A 21,346-nucleotide genomic window follows, 5' to 3' on the forward strand; every position below is an offset into this window, starting at 1 on the left:
GGTGTACCTTCGAGTCCAAGCAAAGCCAAGGCGTTCCTAAACGTAGAAGAAATTATGTCATTGGAACCAAATCCAATCACGAGAAGGGATTTTTCCCCATAAACGTGACGCGGTACAGATTGTTTATATGCTACCTGGAATTTTTCGTAATTACAATACTTCCTTTACTTCGTACAAGGAAGTAAAAAAGTCTTTAGAATTTAATGTTATTGTAAAGGAAATGCATACTTTTCTTGCTAATGCAATAAATATTTGCCTATAAAAGTCATTAAAATCTTATAATCTTGTATATATAAATCATTTAAAATATTTGTTAGCACTAACACATATCTGAAATGGTCTCTGCTTATTTTGTAACAGCAGTGAAAGGAAAAAATTTGGAATTTATTTCACATGGAATAATCTTTCATGTTTTAATAATTTACAAATTAATAGGAAAATAAATTGCTGCGTTTCGAGATCCGAATACGAGCTTTCAATGAAAGACGGAAATAGAAAACTACTTAAATATAATACTCAACTATTATATAAAATAAGTAGAAATTTTGGTTAACGTTTATATTTTAAAATATTTACTAGAAAATCATAATTTTTTTTTTTTTTTTTCGTTTACCGCAATTTTGTTCATCTGTACCGTCTTCACAGTCATCTGCACCGTCGCATTTCTTATTTAAAGGCACACAGTTCCTATTCTTGCACACGATGTGGTTTGCAAGGCATTCCTCTGTTGCGAAGAAAATAAATCAGTTACTAGTCATACACATTTTTACCAGTTCATGAGTTATTCCTGTGACTGTAATTGCAATCACTATTATCCACGTGACTGTTATTGTTTCGTATGCTCCAATTACTTGTGTTGTGTTATTCATGTGACTGCAATCACCAAGGAGGTTAGAATAGAAGTAGTGAGGGTTCGCAGTTTCTTTCCCTTTCGGAGAATGAAACCCTACCTAACAAACGGCGCCCATGTTTGTTCTGCCAATACATTGCATTACGGCAGTGAAAGGTGCATGTGTTTTGCAGTAAAAATATGTTAAATTTGTAATGAAATGCTTCGCTATTGCTAAATTTTTGTTTTAAAGTAATAAAGATGATTCCATAATTTATTATGTACAGAAAATTATTAAGAAATAGTTCGAAATCTAAATGCATGCGAATAACATTAAAGATGATGTTTCTGCATATTTTAAGGATTAATTTAGGTTTTATTAGCAACCTGTTGGGTTTACTTTCCAATTTTTCCTTTAAGAAGTGATATTTCTGATTTATTCACAATATTATCATGATTTATTAAAGAATCATTTCATATACAAACCGTAAAAAGGAAAGCATATTAAGAGATAAGAAAGAAAGTTATTTTATTTTAGTATGCTTAAATACTTCAGCTTTAAGTTGTAATACACTGAAACAGAAATTCACGTATTTAGCAGATAATTATCTAAAAAAATAATCACAGGTTGCATTTAAATGAAAGTTATAAATAGATCCTTTTCAGAACCAACAACCTTATAGCAACAAGAAAATAAATATTAATAAAATAGAACTGATTTATGTAAATTCAATTATTATAGTTTATGCATGTTTCATATTTATGAATCTCAAAGAAGTTGCCTTGAAATAAGCTGAATTACAGAAATATACCTATATAAATTTTTGGATGCGTCTTTCTACATGTTAATTGAGTAAATATTTTACTTACTTCTATACTATCCAGAAATTTGTAAGTTTATGCAAATTTTTTTAAAAACACATTATTTTGAGGAAATGCACAAATTATATTCATAAAAGTTCACAAAACTTAAAAATGAATAATAATTAATATATAAAGGAAAGCATTACTTTATTTAACAACTTTACAATTCATAAAACTAGTAACAATTGATTTCTTACTTTTCGTGAAAATTATAACACGAATTACCTAAAACGTTCCAATTATACAGTTTAAATCCTAGCATAAATCATTGTACACTGAAGTGACAAAAGTCATGGGATACCTCCTAATATTTTGTCGGTCCTCCTTCTGCCCGGCGAAGTGCAGCAACTCGACGTGGCATGGACTCAACAAGTCGTTGGAAGTCCCCTGCAGGAATATTGAGCCATGCTGCCTCTATAGACGTCCATAATTGTGAAAGTGTTGACGGTGCAGGGTTTTGGGCACGAACTGACTTCTCGATTATGCCCCATAAATGTTCGATGGGATTCATGTCGGGCGATCTAGGTATCCAGATCATTCGCTGGAATTATCCAGAATGTTCTTCTAACCAATCGCGAACAATTGTGGCCCGGTGACATGGCGCATTGCCATCCATAAAAATCCCATCGTTGTTTGAGTATGTGAAGTCCATGAATGGCTGTAAGTGATCTCCAAGTAGCTGAAGGTATCCATTTCCAGTCAAAGATCGGTTCAGTAGCACCAGAGGACCGAGTCCATGCCATGTAAAAACCGAACAGACCATTATGGAACCACCACCAGCTTGAACAGTGAATTGTTGACAACTTGGGTCCATGGTTTCTTGGAGTCTGCGCCACACTCGAACCCTACCATCAGCTCTTACCAACTGAAATCGTCACTCATCTGACCAAGCCACGGTTTTCCATTCGTTTAGGGATCAACCGATATGCTCACGATATGCTCAGTCGCTGCAGGCGATGTCGTGCTGTCAGTAAAGGCACTCGAGTCGGTCTTCTGCTGGCATAGCACAAGGAAGACAAATTTCCCCGCACTGTCCTATCGGACACGTCCCTCGTACGTCCCACATTGATTTCTGCGGTTATTTGACGCAGTGTTGCTTGTCTGTGAACATTGACAACTTTACGCAGACGTCGCTGGTCTCGGTCGTTAAGTGCAGGTGGTCGGCCACTGCGCTGTCCATGGTGGGATGTTATGCCTGAAATTAGATACTGTCGGCACACTCTTGAGACTGTGGATCTCGGAATGTTGAATTCCCTAACGATATCCGAAATGGAATGACCCATGCGTCTAGCTCCACCTACCATTCCGCATTCAAAGTCTGTTAATTCTCGTCGTGCGGCCATAATCACGTCAAAGCCTCTTCACATGAATAACTTGAACACAAATGAAAGCCCTGCCAAAGCACTTCGCATTTATACATTTTCTACGCGATACTACTGCCATCTGTATATTTGCATATTGCTATCCCATGACTTTTGTCACTTCAGTGTATGTTAAGGAACAAAGATACTAGCTATAAAAAGTAATATTAAAATGAATTAAATATATTTTGATTATTAATAAGAGGTGTTGGAACCCAAAAATCTTTAAAAAATGGTGATTTCAGATTTTTGCGTTTTCAAATTCTCTACACTTTTATCTTTCTTAAAATACCATTCTTTAATCTCTATGAAAATTAGAACTGTAAAAAATCTAGTTTTAATTTGTCATCGAATGCTTTGATAAATAAGGATTTTTACATAGAAACGCATTTTCTCCAAACGTGATTTTTCTATACTCGATGTATCTTTTCTCAGGAACTACTACTCACAGATATCTAAAATTTCTACGGCATATTTATTAGGTTTCCTAATATTTATTAAAATGAGCTTTTTGTGATAAACCAAGAAAAAAAGTTTTAAAAAAAATTTTGTGCAAGAAATGTGCTAAATTTTCTATGCTTAACAAAATATTTTGTAAATTACTCTAAAATTCAAAATGTTTCAAAAGCTCATTTAAGTATAATCAGATAGGTATACTTTAATTACACAAAAAAATTTTAAGCGTGTATCTAAAACATATTTTGAGAAAAGGTACATCGAAAATGGCTAATTTAACATTGTCGGTACAGTGGTACCTCGTTATACAAGTGCCCTAATATACGAGTGTTTTGAGATACGAGCCGCCGAGCGAGCAATATTTTGCTTTGAGATGAGAGCAAGATTTGAGATATGAGGAATCGCACACTACACCGCTGCACACGACCGCAACATGCGCGCGCATGTTGGTGGCGTTTGCAGCGCCTAACAGTGAACGAACTCGTTCGAGGAACAGTCTCAGGAGCTGACAACCGAGGAGTTCCACGATCTACATTCGCAGCAGCATACGGTGGTTCAACGAAAAATTAGTTTTGAAGAGGAACCAGAGATGGTGGAGGTTATCCTTACATGAGATATAATGGAGATCTTGGGAATGTGGGAGAAAGTTGTAGAGTTCGTGGATAAAAATCACGCCGAAAAAGTTGCAACTAGTCGTGCATCGGAGTTGTTCAACGAAACTTGCCTAAGTCATTTCCGCAATATCCTGAAAGGGAGGGAGAAACAAACTCTTTGGACAGTTTTTTAAACGATCTGCAGGTGAAAATGAGCGAAGACCAGTGACTAAAATTAAGCGCTTCCGTAAGCACTTGACATTTTCTTTTAATTATTCTTTTATAGAGTGTGTATTTGTTATTTATAAATAAATGTTTCTTCTTGTAAATACATTTTTAATATTCAAAACACTTTAATATTCAAACACACACACATACAAAACAACTGAGGTGGTGTTTTGGGAGCTGGAACGGATTAATGTCATTTCAATTAATTTCAATGGGGAAAATTGCTTTGAGATACGAGCAATTTGACATACGAGGAAGGTTACGGAACGAATTAAACTCGTATGTCGAGGTACCACTGTATAGGGGTTTCTGATACCCCTTAGTCCCTTTTTTCCACATCTGGAAAGAAAACAGCATGACATTGTGATATTTTTTAACATATTTATCAGATTACATATAAAAACCAATACTTACGCGTGAAAAGTAATCCTAAAAATCTTTTGAAAATCGATTTTGTGCATCCATATGCAACACAAGATGACAAAAAGAAAAAAAAATATGTTGCAATGACAGACTTCCTTGCACAAGTCACAGCGAGAATAGTAACATGGCCGCCAAGATTTGCGGTTTGTGTTGAACTTTCCCTCTTTCTATTCTAACTTCCTTGACAATCGCTGTTATTCATGTTGTGATTGCAATCATTATTTTTCATAGCCCGATTATTCACATGGCTGTGGTTGGAAAGTCTATTATAGTGATATGATTTTAAAACTATTTGCATATTTTGCGACACACATTGAGAAATGGCTTCGGACACATTCGCAATCACCATCTGGGAGTCAATATTATAAAAAGCATTTTAGAAAAAAATGCTCGACTAAATATCTTTTAAACCTTCTGTGATGGCTATGAATTTAAACCTAATATTCAACCATACGGCAAGTCATAGAGTTACGTTAAATTTTTATCGAGTTATCGGCCTTAAATGCCATCAAATAACACTTAATTGTCAACAAATGACACTTAACTGTTAACCAATAAATCAATAATAAGTTTCTAATAAGTCAATTTAAAATGAAATAAATATTTCTTCACCCGCTTCAGGTAGTTTACTTAAACGATAACACAACCTAAAATGATTAACGTATTACAAAGCCACAAGATGAAGCAACTTGTCGTGGTTGCTAAAACTCTCTACACTGCCTAATACAGAAAAACCATACATGAAAGAAGAAATGCATTGTCCCTAGCAATGCTGGTATGCTATAAACATCTCAAAGAAAACTATACGAGATATTTCTTACTTTTAGCTTCTGGCAAAACAGAAAATAAGAGAGAAATATTTATTCCAAGCCTTGTGCATGGGCCATGCTCTTTAGTAAACGAACAGCTGCGTATTAAATCATTAATTTTTTTTTAATGTATCAATGGAAATTTCTCCACATGAAATCGTTTAATAATGAGATAATTACATGAGATTTTTATTTCTACAGTTTGCATTTCCCGTTTTGAACAGCTTACTTTAAATGGAAGATTTCGCGTTTCATATCTTCGCAATTTTGCGAATTCATTTTTAAACCAGTAGGTCTCTCGTAATCCTTTAACATAAAATTATTTCAGGTATCAAATAGAAATATGCATGTCAAGGTAAGAATGCAGCTTCATCCTAATCATATATGATTTGTACATTTTTAATTCGTTTTAAGACTTTTCTTCTTAACATTTTGTAACTCTATTGGTAAACTACGAATTTTTAATACACTGAATATTTTCTTATTTTAATTTGTTTTTATTTTCAGCTAGAATCTTGAAACATCTAACGCGCTCTTTCCAAACATACAACTAGGTACATTGCGGAAAAAAAATGGGACAATTCTATATCTCCCGTTCTACTGGGCCGATTGCTCACCAATTCGTTACTACCAAGTTTACTACCAAATACTTCCATTGGTTACCACCAATCGGTAAGTTTCACCCATTTTTATGATTTATTTTTAAAATTTATATTTTTAAATAACATTTTAAATTTTCAAAAAAATTTTGAATTATAACCTATAAAATTTTTACCATCATCTTAAAGTTAACGTATTTCTAAGCATACCTGCAAAAAATTACAGTTTTTTGTTCAAAATTTCAGAAGATGTACGCGAATTTATATATTAACGCGTTTTGAAATTTGGAATATTTGTTGAAAGCGATAAAACATCAAATGTGGTTTAGACACTTTGCTAAAATTCTTTGAAAATAAGAATGTTGTGACTTTTTGCCCGTTCCAGCGCAATGTAAAAAGGTAGGAACGAAGTGCCTTTTTTTCCGCTACAAAATGAAAGGGAAAGGAAAATTGGTTGCCATATATTAAGAAGTTCGCCAAGTGAATTATTCTTGGCGCAAACTGAAAAAATTGCGCCAAGATAAATTTTTGAATTTCTCCGTAAATTTTACAAAATTTAATATCTAGGCATAATTTGAGTCGTAGACTCGAAATATGGAAAACAATTGGTATGTTATTTCAGGTAAAGTCCGGTTTTGTGTCAAAATACTTATGATAGAACAGTGCTATATATATAATATATCCTAAGTCGCACTTTCGAGACATGGAAAACGCAATTTGAATTTTGTCAATAGGCCCAGTAGAACAGTAGATAGAGAACTGTCCCATTTTTTTTTCCTCGCAGTGTACCTTCAAGATGTTAACTCATCCATACTACAAGGACATGTGCGAAAGATCCTTGAACTTCATATGAATGATTACTCAGACGACATCTGAGACTTTCGGTCTCATTTAAATATGCCTACCGTTCTTTATCTTTAAGAATATTAAGATAGCCTATACCAGTGGTGGCGAACCTTTTTGGGGCCACATGCGCGAAATGGAATGGCCGCGTGCCATTCCGTTTAAGATGTTAAATTATAATTATTCATAAGTTACCTCAAAATGCTTAGATCTGAAAACTGGAATCTATTTAAAAATGAAAGTATGAAAACTCACCGGCAGTCTGCAATAAATTTGAATTCGTTTATAAAACATTAGCTGCCTCAACTTTGGTGTATTCTTTGCCATGTAACAAGTAATACGATTGGCCAAAACAATTGAAACTTCATAAACTGGGTCAATAAATATGTATATAATTTGTATGGTGATGTATGAAAATCTTATGTCTAGGTTTAGGACCTATGCCAGTGGCATTATGCGATAAGTAAGTAAGTGAAACGTTCAAAAACAAACTAAAACACTTATTTAAATTACATAGTATCATTTTATTGTGATTATTGATTAAGGAAGTAATACTTTAGTCGCGTGCCGGCAAATGAAGCTCTGCGTACCGACTGTGGCATTCGTGCCATAGGTTCGCCATCACTGGCCTATACCAATAGGCGCGCATTCGAATCCCAGAGAAGGATGGATATTTTTAAATGTACAGTAGCTGTGCGACATGGGGGCATTCAAAATATAAGTGGTGCCGAAAGTGATCTCCAATGTTTTGGTGGCAGGGGAAGAGACCTTCGGACTCGACCCCCGGGGTGCTGTCCATCAAAATTGGGGTGAAACTGAGCAAAATCGTGGTGTCACTCGTAAGGTACTCAAAGCTCATGCCAACGACAGACGCAATCTTGCAATCCTTGCCACGATAAAATTCGTGGGCTTGTTCTGGTTTAGGTTAGCTCAGTTAAGGTTATTTAATTACGGCGAAAGCCTCGAGGGCTATCTGCCTAAGGGGAGGGATGCCTTCGTGGAGGACTTTCTAAGGGGAACTTTGTTCTGGTTTAAGCCAGACAAATGAGACAAGTGACAACAAGGTTACCTATGTACGGTGAGGCTTCGTAGTAGACGTGGAATCCTCTTCCAGTTCCCATGTAGTCGGTGTTGAAGACGAGTTTTATCATCTTATCGCCTTTCTCTGAGAAAATCGGTCTTGGCAGGTCTGTTCCGCAAAATATTCCCAAGACATTGCTACCATCTTCGCCCCAGAATCCGAGCTGATCCTGATTACAACTTTCGGAAGGGTCAATATCCAAATCCAAGAAGGTGACCTTGATCCTCTGTCGAAAGAATTAACCAATATATGTATAAGCTATGGTAAAAGAACATTCTTTCACGTATACATCTTATATATATGCGGTTTAAGTGTTTGTCGCCGATAGTTTACTGGTTGCTTGCGTAACTGTAAATTGTTTTATTCCCCGTGCAGTGCAGCGCGTGACGAATGTTATGAGAAAGCTCTAAGCCAGGAAAATTAAAAATACAAGAGCACGTGCATTTAATAAATAAATTTAACATATGTATATAATAGAATTTGGAAATATGCAACCGACAAAAACCGGCAACGATAAAAACACAAATAAAATGAAATAAATAAATATCTTTATTATATGCGGCTTAAGTTTCTGTTTGTCGCCGATAGTTTATGGGTTGCTTGCGTAACTGTACTAGCCAATGGAGCGAAGTTGCCACGGTACAGGTTTGCCGTTCAAATGAGACGTAGACAATTTCCTGAAAAACTTGCCTTTTCTATGACCATCCATAAGTCTCAGGGCCAAACGCTTAAGCATGTTGGTATTTTTTTAGCTGAGCATGCATTTGGACGCGGTCAATTTTATGTTGCCTGTTCAAGAGTTCGTGAAAGAACAGACGTAAAATTAAAAATAATGGAGGGTCCTCTGCAAGGCGAGCTTAGAAATGATGGAAAGATCTACACAAGAAATGTTGTGTACAAAAAGATCTTTGATATGTGAATGAACATTTTATTATTTAAATCACCTTTATTGATTGAGCTAGGTGGCTCTTAAGAAATGTACCACCAGTGGTTTCCTTCATTGCACTCTACTTTAAGCAATTAAGCAAGTAGAAGGGGGAAACACCGGGGCGGCAGTAAGCAAAGGGGCGTCCTCGCCGGCTGCCCTGGGTAATTCAGTTTGAATTAGCAGACACCTTTGCAGAAATCAGTTTAATTACAATTTATAATATCTAGAATAGCAGTCATTTCCTATGACCGCCGGGCTTTCTAGTGTATATACATGTAAGATAAACAAATATGAAAGCAAACTTCTAAATTTAACATACTTAGGATTTTGTAATTACGCCGTAAATATACATATAAATGTACACTGGTGTGCAAAAATTAAGGACAAAGTCGAAAAATTAGCATATCAGCTGAACGAAGAGGCAGAGCGGACAGAAAGACCAATCAGGAGATTAAGTAAGGTGATGTACGGTAGCACATGCGCAGATATGCAGGTAGACGTAATGGGGGAGTGTCTGAGTAGTATAAAGCATGTTGTCGGTGTAAGATCAGTATTTCTGGCAAAGAGATTGCACGCCGTATAGCAAGCAGTTAAAATCACACCGAGTTGCTGCCTCAGCGAGAAATGGCGAATAATCAATCTGTTAGACGACATTTGGATGCTTTTACCCGAGGTCGAATCATTGGGAAGTTGGAGCAAGGCCGCAATGTGACAAGTGTGGCTGCAGAGTTCGGAATTGCTCACAGCATCGTTTCACGACTTTGGAGACAATTTCAAACTACAGGAACAGCTATCCGGGGGTTTAGTAGTGGTCGTCCACGAGGAACCACACCCGCAGATGACCGGTATATTGCCTTACAGGCCAGAATAAACAGGCGGCAGACAGCGGGAGAAATCGCTAGACACACGACACAGGCGACAGACGTAGCCAAAATGCAAATGCGCGCTTTTCAGGAATTTGAATTCTCTCCACCGAAGTCAGTGAAACTTTCATTTAAATACTACTCTGCTTCTTATTTACATTTAACGTGATTCTAAAAACTCATTCTGGTAAGGAATTGTAAGCTGAAACTAGAAGAGATAGGAAAGTGGTATATAAACTTAAAATAACTGTTTTATATATAGGATATACCTTACAAACCCATGCTTCGTCAAGAGTTACAATGTATTTCCATTTATCTTTTGCTAAGCACTTTTCATACAGGGTTCGACAAATTGTTCTGCTTTGAGTCACATGCCTTGGCAAAAGATTATGTTAAACGAAACTGGTTAATGCATGGTTAAAATTGGTTAAACAAAAATGGTCAATATTATGCATTTTTAGCCCAAAGGGGGTAAGTCAGAAGGGCTATTAATTTCGTTTTGGCACTTTTCGTTGATTCACTATAAATGTCGGTTCCCTTTTCAAATTGTTGCCACCAAATATTAGAGCCCTGTGTTATAATTAAAGAAATTAAATAATGAAGAATCTGCGTAAATGTATGTATGTTTCTCGTACTGTGAAAAAACAACGGGACCTAGAGCCATCTAGTTTTGGATAACGTAATCCTTCACCGAATACGAACATCTGGAAGCATTAATTTGAAATTTGGAATTTGTTCTATTATCGATTTCATGTTTTGGAAAAGTTTAACGAATTTTGATTAACAAACTCAACGATTTCAAAGCCAGCAATGACAACACTGTACGAAGGAAAAAAGACATTTATTCTCGAGCGCGCCACACTGTGTAAAAAACGCCCCTTTGGGCGTAATGTAAAATCTGAAAGCTTTCAGGCTTTTTCCATAGTCCACTATAAGGTATTTTCTAACTCCTCTTCCATATGCTTTCGTAGTGTAATTGGAAGCATACTCGACACATATTCCAGAGGTCCAGGGTTCCGAGGGCATAGTTTTCACATCTTCTGCTTCAAAAGAAACCTAATTACTCTACAAGTGGCACCCGAACTATAAGGTGTTGGATGATAATTCATCACCACCAGGATTTGGGGATTGGATCCCTCATCTCAGTCGCCCTTTAAAATGGGAAGTATGTAAGGTATTTTCTTCTTCCTTTCCGCATGCCTTCGCGGTATAATTGGAAGCATACTCGATGCGTATTCGGGAGGTCTGGAGTTCGAATCCCGGAGAGGGCAATGCACATTTTTCACGCCTCCTGCTTTTTTTAAAAAAAACTTGAATCATTACTTCTACATGGAAAGAAGACTCCAAAGGAATACCCGAAAAGGGCACGTACTGCTACTTCTAATGTTTTTAAAGTTAAATCATTGATAATATTATTCTTTATAATTTGAAGTTTTCCTTTGGCCTTCGTATTTTCTGGAATTTTCTCCTTCCGTCCAAATAACAACATCGTCTGCGAACATACAAACATTTAACACCTTTAAGGCTGCTATCACCTATCACTTTGTTTGGAATTGTTTGGAACAATTTTTCTGCTTTGTCACAACAGCCAGTCACCACAGATCACATTTGGGTTAACATTGTAAAAGGGAACTGGTTCTCCACTGCGAACAAGCTGATAGCATTCGAAACTGATAGCTGATTGGTTGAAAGAAACTTGTAATTTTTTTCGAAAGGAAGGAGAAAAATCGGGGCGTCTTTCATTCAATAGTAAACCAGGCAGAAAAATTGTCCAAACACTTGTTTATATGAAACAAATGCATGTGTGATATAGGCCTAATGCTTTTTAACTTGGTTAACAAGTCATTTATATAAATGTTAAAGAGGACTGACTGCCGGATCAAACCGATGCAATTCGGTTAGGTCCGGTCCAATCCAGTCAGTTTCTAGTTCAATCCGGTTTCATCCCCTTCATCCTCTCTTACAGTCTCCGTCAAAGACCGTCTCAGACCAGTTTCAACCGGATCAACCTGGATGAAACCTGTTTAAACCAAACCAAACTGGATGAAACCTGTTTGAACCGGATTAAACCGATCTGAAACGGATCAAACCGATCAAAGCAGATTAAACCGCATTAATTGATCCGGAGTCTGAATCGAATCAAACCGCTCTGGTCCGGATAAAACTGCATTAACCGGATCAAATTAGATGAAACCGGTTTGAACCTAATCTAACCGGTTTAAACAGGTCAGAATGCATTAAACCGGATAGATTGAACCGGATCGTTTCGTTCGAGGTATTATAAGTGTCGTCATTCAGCAATCGCAATCGCGAGATTCAAACCCAGGTCGAAAGACGTATACATAGTCAACTTTCGCTGATCACCATATCTATACATACTAAGTGTGATTAGCTACAAAGATAAGATTTGCAACTTAATGGTATTTAACATGACATCGCTTTTTCCTTTAGGTATTTGAAATTAAGCTTAACGATTTCTAGCGATTTTTGAAGAAGACTCTCCAGATTCTGATGCTACGCATCAAACTCAATTACGTCATAACTTCAATATTCATTTACCAGATCTTCAATCAGCAGTTCTACCTCTTCCTACCACTTATGAACTGAAAAAAATTCGGGTATTATATTTCAACGAAAATATCGATTTTGACTGCTATCCAATGCAATTTAATGATGGTTTTGCGTGACATTCGCAAGTAAGGACAGAATAAAGGACCCTTTTCCCCGCAAAAAATTATAAAACTGCTTTAAAATGAATTCTGAAGGGAATTTTTCTTGGCGTCTAGGCGTACGTACGTATCTCGCATAACTTAAAAACGATTAGCCTCAGAACGTTGAAATTTTGTATGTAGGCCTGCTATAACATGCAGATGCGCACCTCGTATTTTGGTTGCAATCGGCCGCAACAAACGTATATAAACATATGTGTGTATATATATCCACTCTGTTAACCGGCTCAGTGATCTCAGTTTCTTTTACTCTTATATGTTTATAAGTTGTGCATTTTTTGCCTTAAATATGATTGAATTATGTTGTTCTTATCTTCCGGTTAAGATTTTTATGCCTTTATTAAATCTGCATGCAATATTTGTGGAGTTATCAACAATCTGAAAGTTGTTTAAGTGCAGCTAAGCCTAATTAATTTTGTGATGGCGGACATGTTTGTTTACATTTCAAACTTGGCAAAAGAGCAGATTTGTTGCCGATCTAGAGAAACTAAGCTTCGCAACAAAAAAGATAACACCTTCTTTTATTATTGTGAATTAAATCATGTTTAATCTCTTCTGGAATTTATTCCAGGAAATAAATGTTTAAGATTTACTTCGTAATTTTTAATACAGATATTTTGAGTTCTTATGTATTTTTGCCTTATCAGGAAGTAAGAACTGAATTAATTGAATGAGAAATAATGAATCGTCTGTGAAAAACTGCTTCTTTTTTGTTTTGTTTGCTTAATTTCTTTTATACATCGTTTTAGATTTATTATAATATTTGAATATAACATGTGGCAACGATTAGATAATTCTTGAAATGATATAAATTTATATGCATTCTGAGTTATAGTATGAACGAATGTAACGCTGTTAAGTAAACCTAGCGCCAGAGTGTCGCTATGGTAAACAAATATAGTGAATTTTAAAGAGTGCATTTATTTTATTGTGGTTTATGCGCAATCAACGAAGTTGATTTAATTCAATCCAATAAGTTTAAATGAAATGCAAGAAAAAATGCGTATCATTTAATATTTCGTGCAAGGAAGTCATGTGGTGAAACACATCAAATTTTTTTTATTTTATTTAACAGTAAATTCTTTCTAGCAGCTGGAATGGTATTTTTTTTTTTCCCCTATTTAAAAGAAAAAGTAAAATGTTTATTACTGTTATTATTTTTAAATAATTTTTAAGGTAAAATGTTTTCGAAGTGTTAAATTGTAACATAGAATTTTGTGATTACAACTTACTTTTAAAAATTTTTTTTAATTTCGTAGATTAGGGAAAGGGGCACATGTATCTCATAATTAGCTCATAGGAAAAGGTAAAAGCCGATACTTACATAACCTTGTGGCACATGTATCTCATGATAACAGCCTAATCCTGCTGGATAATTTTCCTTTCCGTAAAGTGGGCTGTAGATATGTCCCGTCGAATTGATTTGGCCATCGTACATGAAAGTAGAGCGGCAGTAGATATAATTTGGATCTTTTTTATAATCTTCTTCTTCCTCCTCTGTAAGAGAACCAAACCTGTAAGGAATACTTTACAATATTCTACGTTGAAGCATACGTGGTTTTAAAATTTTTCCATAATCGGTGAAATTGAAAATGATAAGAAGACAGCTTGCGAAAAAAACATCTAGAAGCTTTTTATATGTAATATCAATATTTTTCTAACCGAATGCATATTGCAGAACAATTAAGAATTTCTGAAGCCGAAAAATGTAACTAATCGGCCGTGCCCTCATTAGGTACCAGAAGTAGGCGCAGCCCGACCCACCTGACCAAACAAGTTGGTCTTGTAGGCCCTTATAAAGTATTTTCTTCCTCCTTTCTGCATGCCTTTCTGGTGTAACGGAAGCACATTCGGCGCATATTCGAGAGGTTTAGTAGGTTCGAGTTTCGGAGACGGCATTGCATATTTTTCATGTCTTCCGCTTCAAAATAATCTAATGTCTCTACACCCCCACCGGGGTTCGAATTTTGCTAGTTGACTGCTAGCTGGGCGTACTTTTCAGTTACACCATGAAGGCACGCGGTAAGGAAATACCTTATGCTCGCATCGAAAAAAAAAAAGATATGAAATAAAAAAATAAAAATATGAAAGATTTCAGATTTTATATTAAGCCGAAAGGGACGCATGTTCTTCGCACTTAAACCATAAAATTCAATTCAACAGCAGTATCGCTAAAGCCAACGCAATAGTGTAAACGGTAGTCCATCTGCGTAATGCGTTATTCCTAATCAACCATCAACACACCTACAAAAGCATTAAACTAATCATAGACAAGCTACAACAACAAGGTAGAGAACTATGCCACTCATAAATAACAAAACGGACGCAATGATGAACCGAAGCAGGTCGTTTCGACGCCGACGGTTCGATGCCAACGTTTCGACGCCGGAGCAGTTCGACGCCGTACGTTTAAACGCGGGGTCAGTTCGACGCCATAATTTTTTCTTATTTTTATTTCTTTTTAGAATAAAGATGAAGTAATATAAATAAGTAATATGACTGATTTTTATTTATTGAATTAGAGATTGTTTGCATACATATTTGAAATAAATATATCTGTGTATATGTGTGAAAGTGTTGTAGATTTTTGTTTGTGTCCCAGATTAGTGAGAAGCCCCCTCGCCAACGTCAAGGCCCCGGGGCAGGAGGGAGGGTTTTTTTTTTATTTATTTATTTCATAAATCATCATCAAAAAGGCAAAATACAGAAATGGTAATTAAACATATGGTTTCAAAGAAGTTATATTGCAGATAAATATAATTACAGATAAATAAGATTAGAGATAAATAAGATTACAGCACAGAACTGTTATTATACTAATCCATTGCAAAATTATGCGCCACACCTTTCGGGTATTTCATTATTTCTCGATTTTCAAAATCTTCAACTCTTACTTTAATTCTCATATCAGCTCGCAAATACCTATTCCGCTTGTGCGGCGGTTCATGTGCGCTGCTTCCGCGAAATTATTGGTGCGTCTTTCGTTATTTAAGGTTTTAGCATAACATCACATTTCTGGTTTAAAAGTAGGACGACGGCGACGATTATTTCTCTGAATCCTTCCACGTAATAATCTTCAAAGTAATCTAAAATTGGGGTTAACTCTTTAGATCTCACTCAAAACTTCTAAAACATTTTCAAGTTCTTCGGAAGGCACAAAACGTAACGCAGAAATCATACGTGCATAGATAGCAAAATCAGCATCGGTATTATATCGTTGCATTAAATGGAATTCTGCTAATTTGCGTTTCATATTTTTCCCAAGGTGGAACAAGCACCCTTAAATTTCTGCGTTTGGAAACTTGCTTGAAAAGGTGTTAATTAAGGCAATTTCAAACTCTAAAGAAATTTTTTTCGGCTTAAAAAGTGGTCAATTGTCTTAAATCATTTCAATCATGCGTGTATATGTTTTTTCCGCCTAGTCGGGTAAGAGGGCATAAATGATTGGCAGTACAAAACCTCCACATTCGGCCATAATAACAAAAACCTGTGAAAAAAGATTTGGTGCTCGACTAAAAGTTCCATCAACGTAAATTTTTGTTACGCGGTGAATCTAATCGCTGACACTGTCTTTTCCGAAAATTAAAATTCGGTCTTGATCACCCAATCCCGAATCGCCGATAACAAAATTTTCGTTATTTTTCCGTAATATTTGTAATTTTCTGGCAGTTCAATGAAAGCCCTGTCAATTGGTTGCAACGGAGCTGCATTTATGTCTTTTCTACGTCGTTTAATAACTAATCTTACAGCTTCTCTACTTGGAAACTGTCCTAATGCTCCAACAGACAGCTCTTGCGTTTCTTCAATGCGAATTACTGGGGGAGTTTCTTGTGTTTCAACAGCTTTTCGCTTTATTGATGTTAAATTGCGGACAACTTCCATGCGTGCTGCATTTCCTTCATGAACATGATTCGAACAAGTTTTAAAAATTCACCCGTAACTGCATCAATGTAAATTCTTCCTTTACATTTATTGTTTTTGGAAAATTCAACTTCACAACGCCACGATTTTTTGGCTCCATTTTCTGTATATTTATGGAAATAATATAAATATCCATCGTGCTCATACTTTTTTTACCTCTCTTAGTCATATATTTTCCGCTCCCAGACATTTCTATGGCTGCAAGTGCTAACATTGAATTAAAAAATGTCGACTGACGTCCAAATAGATTACGGGCTCTTTAGATAATTTATAATATAATCTCTTTAGGATAAGATACGAAATGCGCATATAACACTTATGCGCACAGACACTTAAGCCGCATATAATAAAGATATTTATTTATTTCATTTTATTAGTTTTTTCTTCGTTGTCGGTTGTCGGTTTTTGTCGGTTGCATATTTCCGAATTCTATTATATATAGATGTTAAATTTATTTATTAAATGTTAAATGCACGTGCTGTTGTATTTTTAATTTTTCCGGCTTAGCTTTCTCATATTATTCGTCACGCGCTGCACTGCACGGGGAATAAAACACAATTTACAGTTATTGAAGCAACCAATAAACTATCGGCGACAAACACTTAAGCCGCATAAAGATAAGAATTCATATTCACTGTTTCAGCAAAAGTACTACAAATTTCGGAATGAAATGTTTTTAAAACATTTGATGTAGACACTACATGACTTCCCTGTACGCCTATTAAATCACGCACATTTTTGCCGCTCTACATTTAAACTTATCTTTTCGAATTATTTTAACTTAATTAGACGATAATTTTTTCTTGCACGGGGGGGCAAATTTTTAGTATATTTATTTTTTCCTAAGGAGCACAAAACTCTCTTTAATATGAGAACAAACACCGGAAGACCACATTCAAAATTAGATTTTGTTCTTACCCAAAGGGCATTAGCCCCGAAGAGCTATTAATTCCGTTTTGGCATTTTGCGTAGGTTCACTATAAATGTCGGTTCACTTTCCAAATTGTTGCCACCATATATCATCGCCCTGTATTATATTTAAATAAATTAAACAATGAAGAATCTGCATAAATTTAGCTATGTTTCTCGCATTGTGATAAAAGAACGGTACCTAGAGCCATCCAATTTTCAATAATGTAATCTTCTATCTAATATGGGTATCTGGAATTCCTCATCTAGAATTTGAAATTCGTTTTATGAAATTCGTTTATTGTAATTTGTAATGTAATGTAAAGCAGTTGTATATGTCAGTGTGTACTTATGCAAACAGATTGACACACAATGATTAGCGTAGTGATTACCTGAAGCAGTGTATTAGACGTAATTGTAAGTGTATATTGCAATAATAGTGTTCTGAATGTAAAAATGTCATAAATGTAAAGCAAGAGCGTCTTTTTTTTTTTTTTTTTTTTTTAAATTAAGGATAGTGTTTTTAAATATTTTAATGTGTAATGTAATGTTTATAAGCAGCTGAAAATGTGTGTAATTATGCAAATTGATTGAAACGCAATAATTAATGTAGTGATTAACTGAAGCAGTGTATTAGACGTAATGTACATAATCAGACGTAAATATAAGCGTGTATTGCAATAATAGTGTCTTAAACGTAAAAGTGTTGTTCTAATTGTAAAACAAACAAGTAGATGTAAAAGCAAGAGTGTTTCTAAAAATGAATGATTTTTTTTTTCCATGTGTAATGTAATGTATGTATGCAGTATTAAATGTAAGTGTGTACTCAAGCAATTAGATTGAAATGTAATAATTAATGCAGTGATTAACAGAAGCAGTGAATTAAACATAATGTACATAAACAGATAGCAGACGTAAAAGTAAATGTGTATTGCAATAATAGAATTCTAAACGTGAAAGTGTTATAAATGTAAAGCAAACGAGTAGATGTAAAAGCAAGAGCGTATTAGAAATTAATGATAGTGCTTTTAAAAAAAGTTGTAATGTGTAACATAATGTATATAAGCAGTTGTAAAATGTATGTGTGTATTGCAGTAACAGTGTTCTGAACGTAATAGTGTTTTAAATGTTAAGCATGTATTGTCAAGTGTAGTAATACATTAAGCAAATAATGTCAATGCAGTTGTAATATGAATTACAAAATGTATCTCTAGATATAGGTGGACGCGGCGCTATACCAATTAACCTCAATGGTAGAGGCATGGTGCCCACGCCCTCCGTCGCATATCGCATATGAATTTGGCTTTCCCTATTTCGAATAGTAAATCTTTAGCAATTTTCATCGGATAGGCGTCCGGAACTGTGAAGCTATTTGAAAGCCTGAAGTCTATGCACAGTCTAACGCCGCCATTCTTTTTTGCAACAAATACTATAGGATGTGCCCAGTCACTGTCACTGGGTTCTATAAGATCCCATTCTAACAGTTCTTTAATTCCATTTATAAATTTCACTGTTCTATTGCTAATCGATTTTTAATTATGCAAGAATACATACGTATGTACGTACAGAAGTCACGAAAAAATCCATTTTGAACCCATTTTGAATTTTTTAATTGCCATTTAAAATCCATATTTAAAATGGATTAAATCCATTTTTAATCCATTTTAAATCTATTTTACAATCCGTTTTGGGAAAAAGGCATCCTTTATTCTGCCCGTACATCCAGACATCACGGGAAAAAAAAAAAAAAAAAAAAAAGGGGGGAGTCAAAATGAATATTTCCGTTAAAATATGATACCCGAAATTTTTCACGATTACAATATTTCCTTTACTGTGTAAAGCGTATCTTAATTTCATAACAACTATTTTCCCTTTTGAAGTTCTTGTTTCCCACTTATAATTCCCTACCGGAATGAGCTTTTAGAGTGAGTGAATGACGGAGGACGTGGGCACCACCCCTCTTCCATATTGGTTAATTGGTATAGCGCCACGTCCACCCTTATCTAAAGCAACCTTGGTACATTTAGGTACACATTGCTGAATGCTTATAAGAATAGTTCATTCCTTGGTACATATTGCTGAACATTAATGAATATTGGAAACTGGTAGACATTACTGAGGATTTGTTATTAAACTTGTTGTATTTTATTTATTGCTATATACTCGTTGTTGCGCCTGTTCATGGATGCTTATTTATTGGATGTTATTGATAGACGTTATACAAAATCCGTGCCTAGTCTTGCCAAAACATCCATCATTTTGCATATTTTGTGAGTTAAATGCTTATGTTGTATCATAAATCTGTGGAATGCTTGCAGGTTTGTAGTGGGCATTTTTATATGGTAATCACTCGTAAGTGGGCATTGAGTTAGATAATGTTCAGGGGAGCCAATGAATTTTTAGAATCGCGCTGAATGCAAATGAGTTAGAAGAAGTATTTAAAGTTTAACATACTTCCACACAGAATCCTTAGAAGTCCTTAGCGGCGCGTGTTTGCCTTCTGGCTACTTCGTTCGTGAATATGCTGAGCTCGGCGCGTATTCGAGAGGTCCAGGTTCGAGTCCCGGCAAGGGAATTGCTGATTTTTCATTTCTCCCGCGTCAAAAAATCTAAATGACTCCTCTACAACTTCTTACAAGAAAGTAAAAATATAATAATAATAATTACACATTATAGTTCCATTAATGTACATTGTCGCATTATATTATTGAATACATGGGAAATATTAATGGAACTTTACATGCTTTATAAAAGAATCAAATTTAATTTAGCAGCTATTTTTAAAGTTTCATGCTCTCTTATTATATTTTATTACATTCACAGCAGGAATGCCGGACTTCGTTGATGGGAAGAAAAATGGTACTTTCAACATGTTGACGCAATATTGTAAAATTGCGTCAACGGCCTGTAATAACGCAATTTTACTGTTGACGCAATACTGTAAAATTGTGTTTTAAAATTACAATTAAATAAAATGGAATGAATTCAAATAAAATCATTCTGCGCTACTTACCACACAGATATCCGTTCAGGTTCAATAAAAACATAAGAACCACAAAACATCCAGCAGTGACCGCCATGGTCATCTTCGCTTAGGAGACACGACAAGATGAATTTAGTAAAAGCATTCTTGCATAAAAATTTTTTTTTCCGATAATTTAAGACGCATATGGTAGGTAGAATACATTCCGACACGAAACTTAACACCTGTAAGCCCACCTACTTATCAGCATTAAAATGCTGCTTTCTTCCAAGCAGTGATTTTTGTTTTTAGATAAATTAAATTTTGTTTTTTGATAAATAAGATAAATTATTTCTTTTGAGATTATCATGGAAGCTAAGATTATATAATAAAAATAATCAGATCGTTTGCCCTACACTCGGTTGCCCGACGGCTCAGTTACCCGAACCCACTTACCCGACGGTACGTTTGCTAAACAACTCAGTTGCCCAACAGGATACGTTTTGCCCGACAACTCAGTTGATCGACGAATACGCTTGCCCGATAGATTGCATTTTGCGAAGTAAAGGAAGTATTGCAATCACGAAAAATTCCGGGTACCATATTTCAACGAAAATATCCATTTTGAGGTCTATCGAATACACTTTAACGATGTTTTTGCGTGACATCTGTATGTAAGGACAGAAAAATGGGCTCCTTTTCCCCCCAAACTAATTATAAAACGGATTTAAAATAGATTCAGAAGAGATTTTTTCGTGGCGTCTGTACGTACGTGCGTAAATATGTACGCATCCGCATAACTCGAAAACGTTGAAATTTGGTATGTGGAGCTGCTATAACATGTAGATGGGCACCTCCCTTTTTGGTTGCAATCGGCCGCTCCAAAAGTATATAAATATATGTACATGCGTATATATCCACTTGGTTACTCAACTCAGTGAGTTCAGT

At 35.4% G+C, this 21,346-nt stretch overlaps 1 protein-coding gene across 1 annotated transcript in view; it reads right to left on the reverse strand.

Moving 5' to 3' along the window:
- The window catches only part of LOC118203236 (chymotrypsin-like elastase family member 2A), a 39,767-nt gene extending 19,164 nt beyond the window's left edge, over positions 1 to 20,603 (reverse strand). Inside the window, exons 1-4 of the mRNA XM_085811174.1 lie at positions 20,450 to 20,603; positions 13,931 to 14,103; positions 8,075 to 8,312; positions 614 to 724 (exon numbers count right to left, since the gene is read on the reverse strand). Coding sequence (XP_085667300.1) covers positions 614 to 724; positions 8,075 to 8,312; positions 13,931 to 14,103; positions 20,450 to 20,522 — 595 coding nt within the window. The 5' untranslated portion in view covers positions 20,523 to 20,603. The remainder of the gene's footprint in view (positions 1 to 613; positions 725 to 8,074; positions 8,313 to 13,930; positions 14,104 to 20,449) is intronic.
- Between the last annotated feature and the right edge of the window lie 743 nt (positions 20,604 to 21,346).

The sequence above is a fragment of the Stegodyphus dumicola genome, chromosome 2 (assembly GCF_044657685.1).
Source record: "Stegodyphus dumicola isolate Sdum_Otavi_A_Nest chromosome 2, ASM4465768v1".
In the NCBI taxonomy this organism is placed as follows: domain Eukaryota; kingdom Metazoa; phylum Arthropoda; class Arachnida; order Araneae; family Eresidae; genus Stegodyphus; species Stegodyphus dumicola.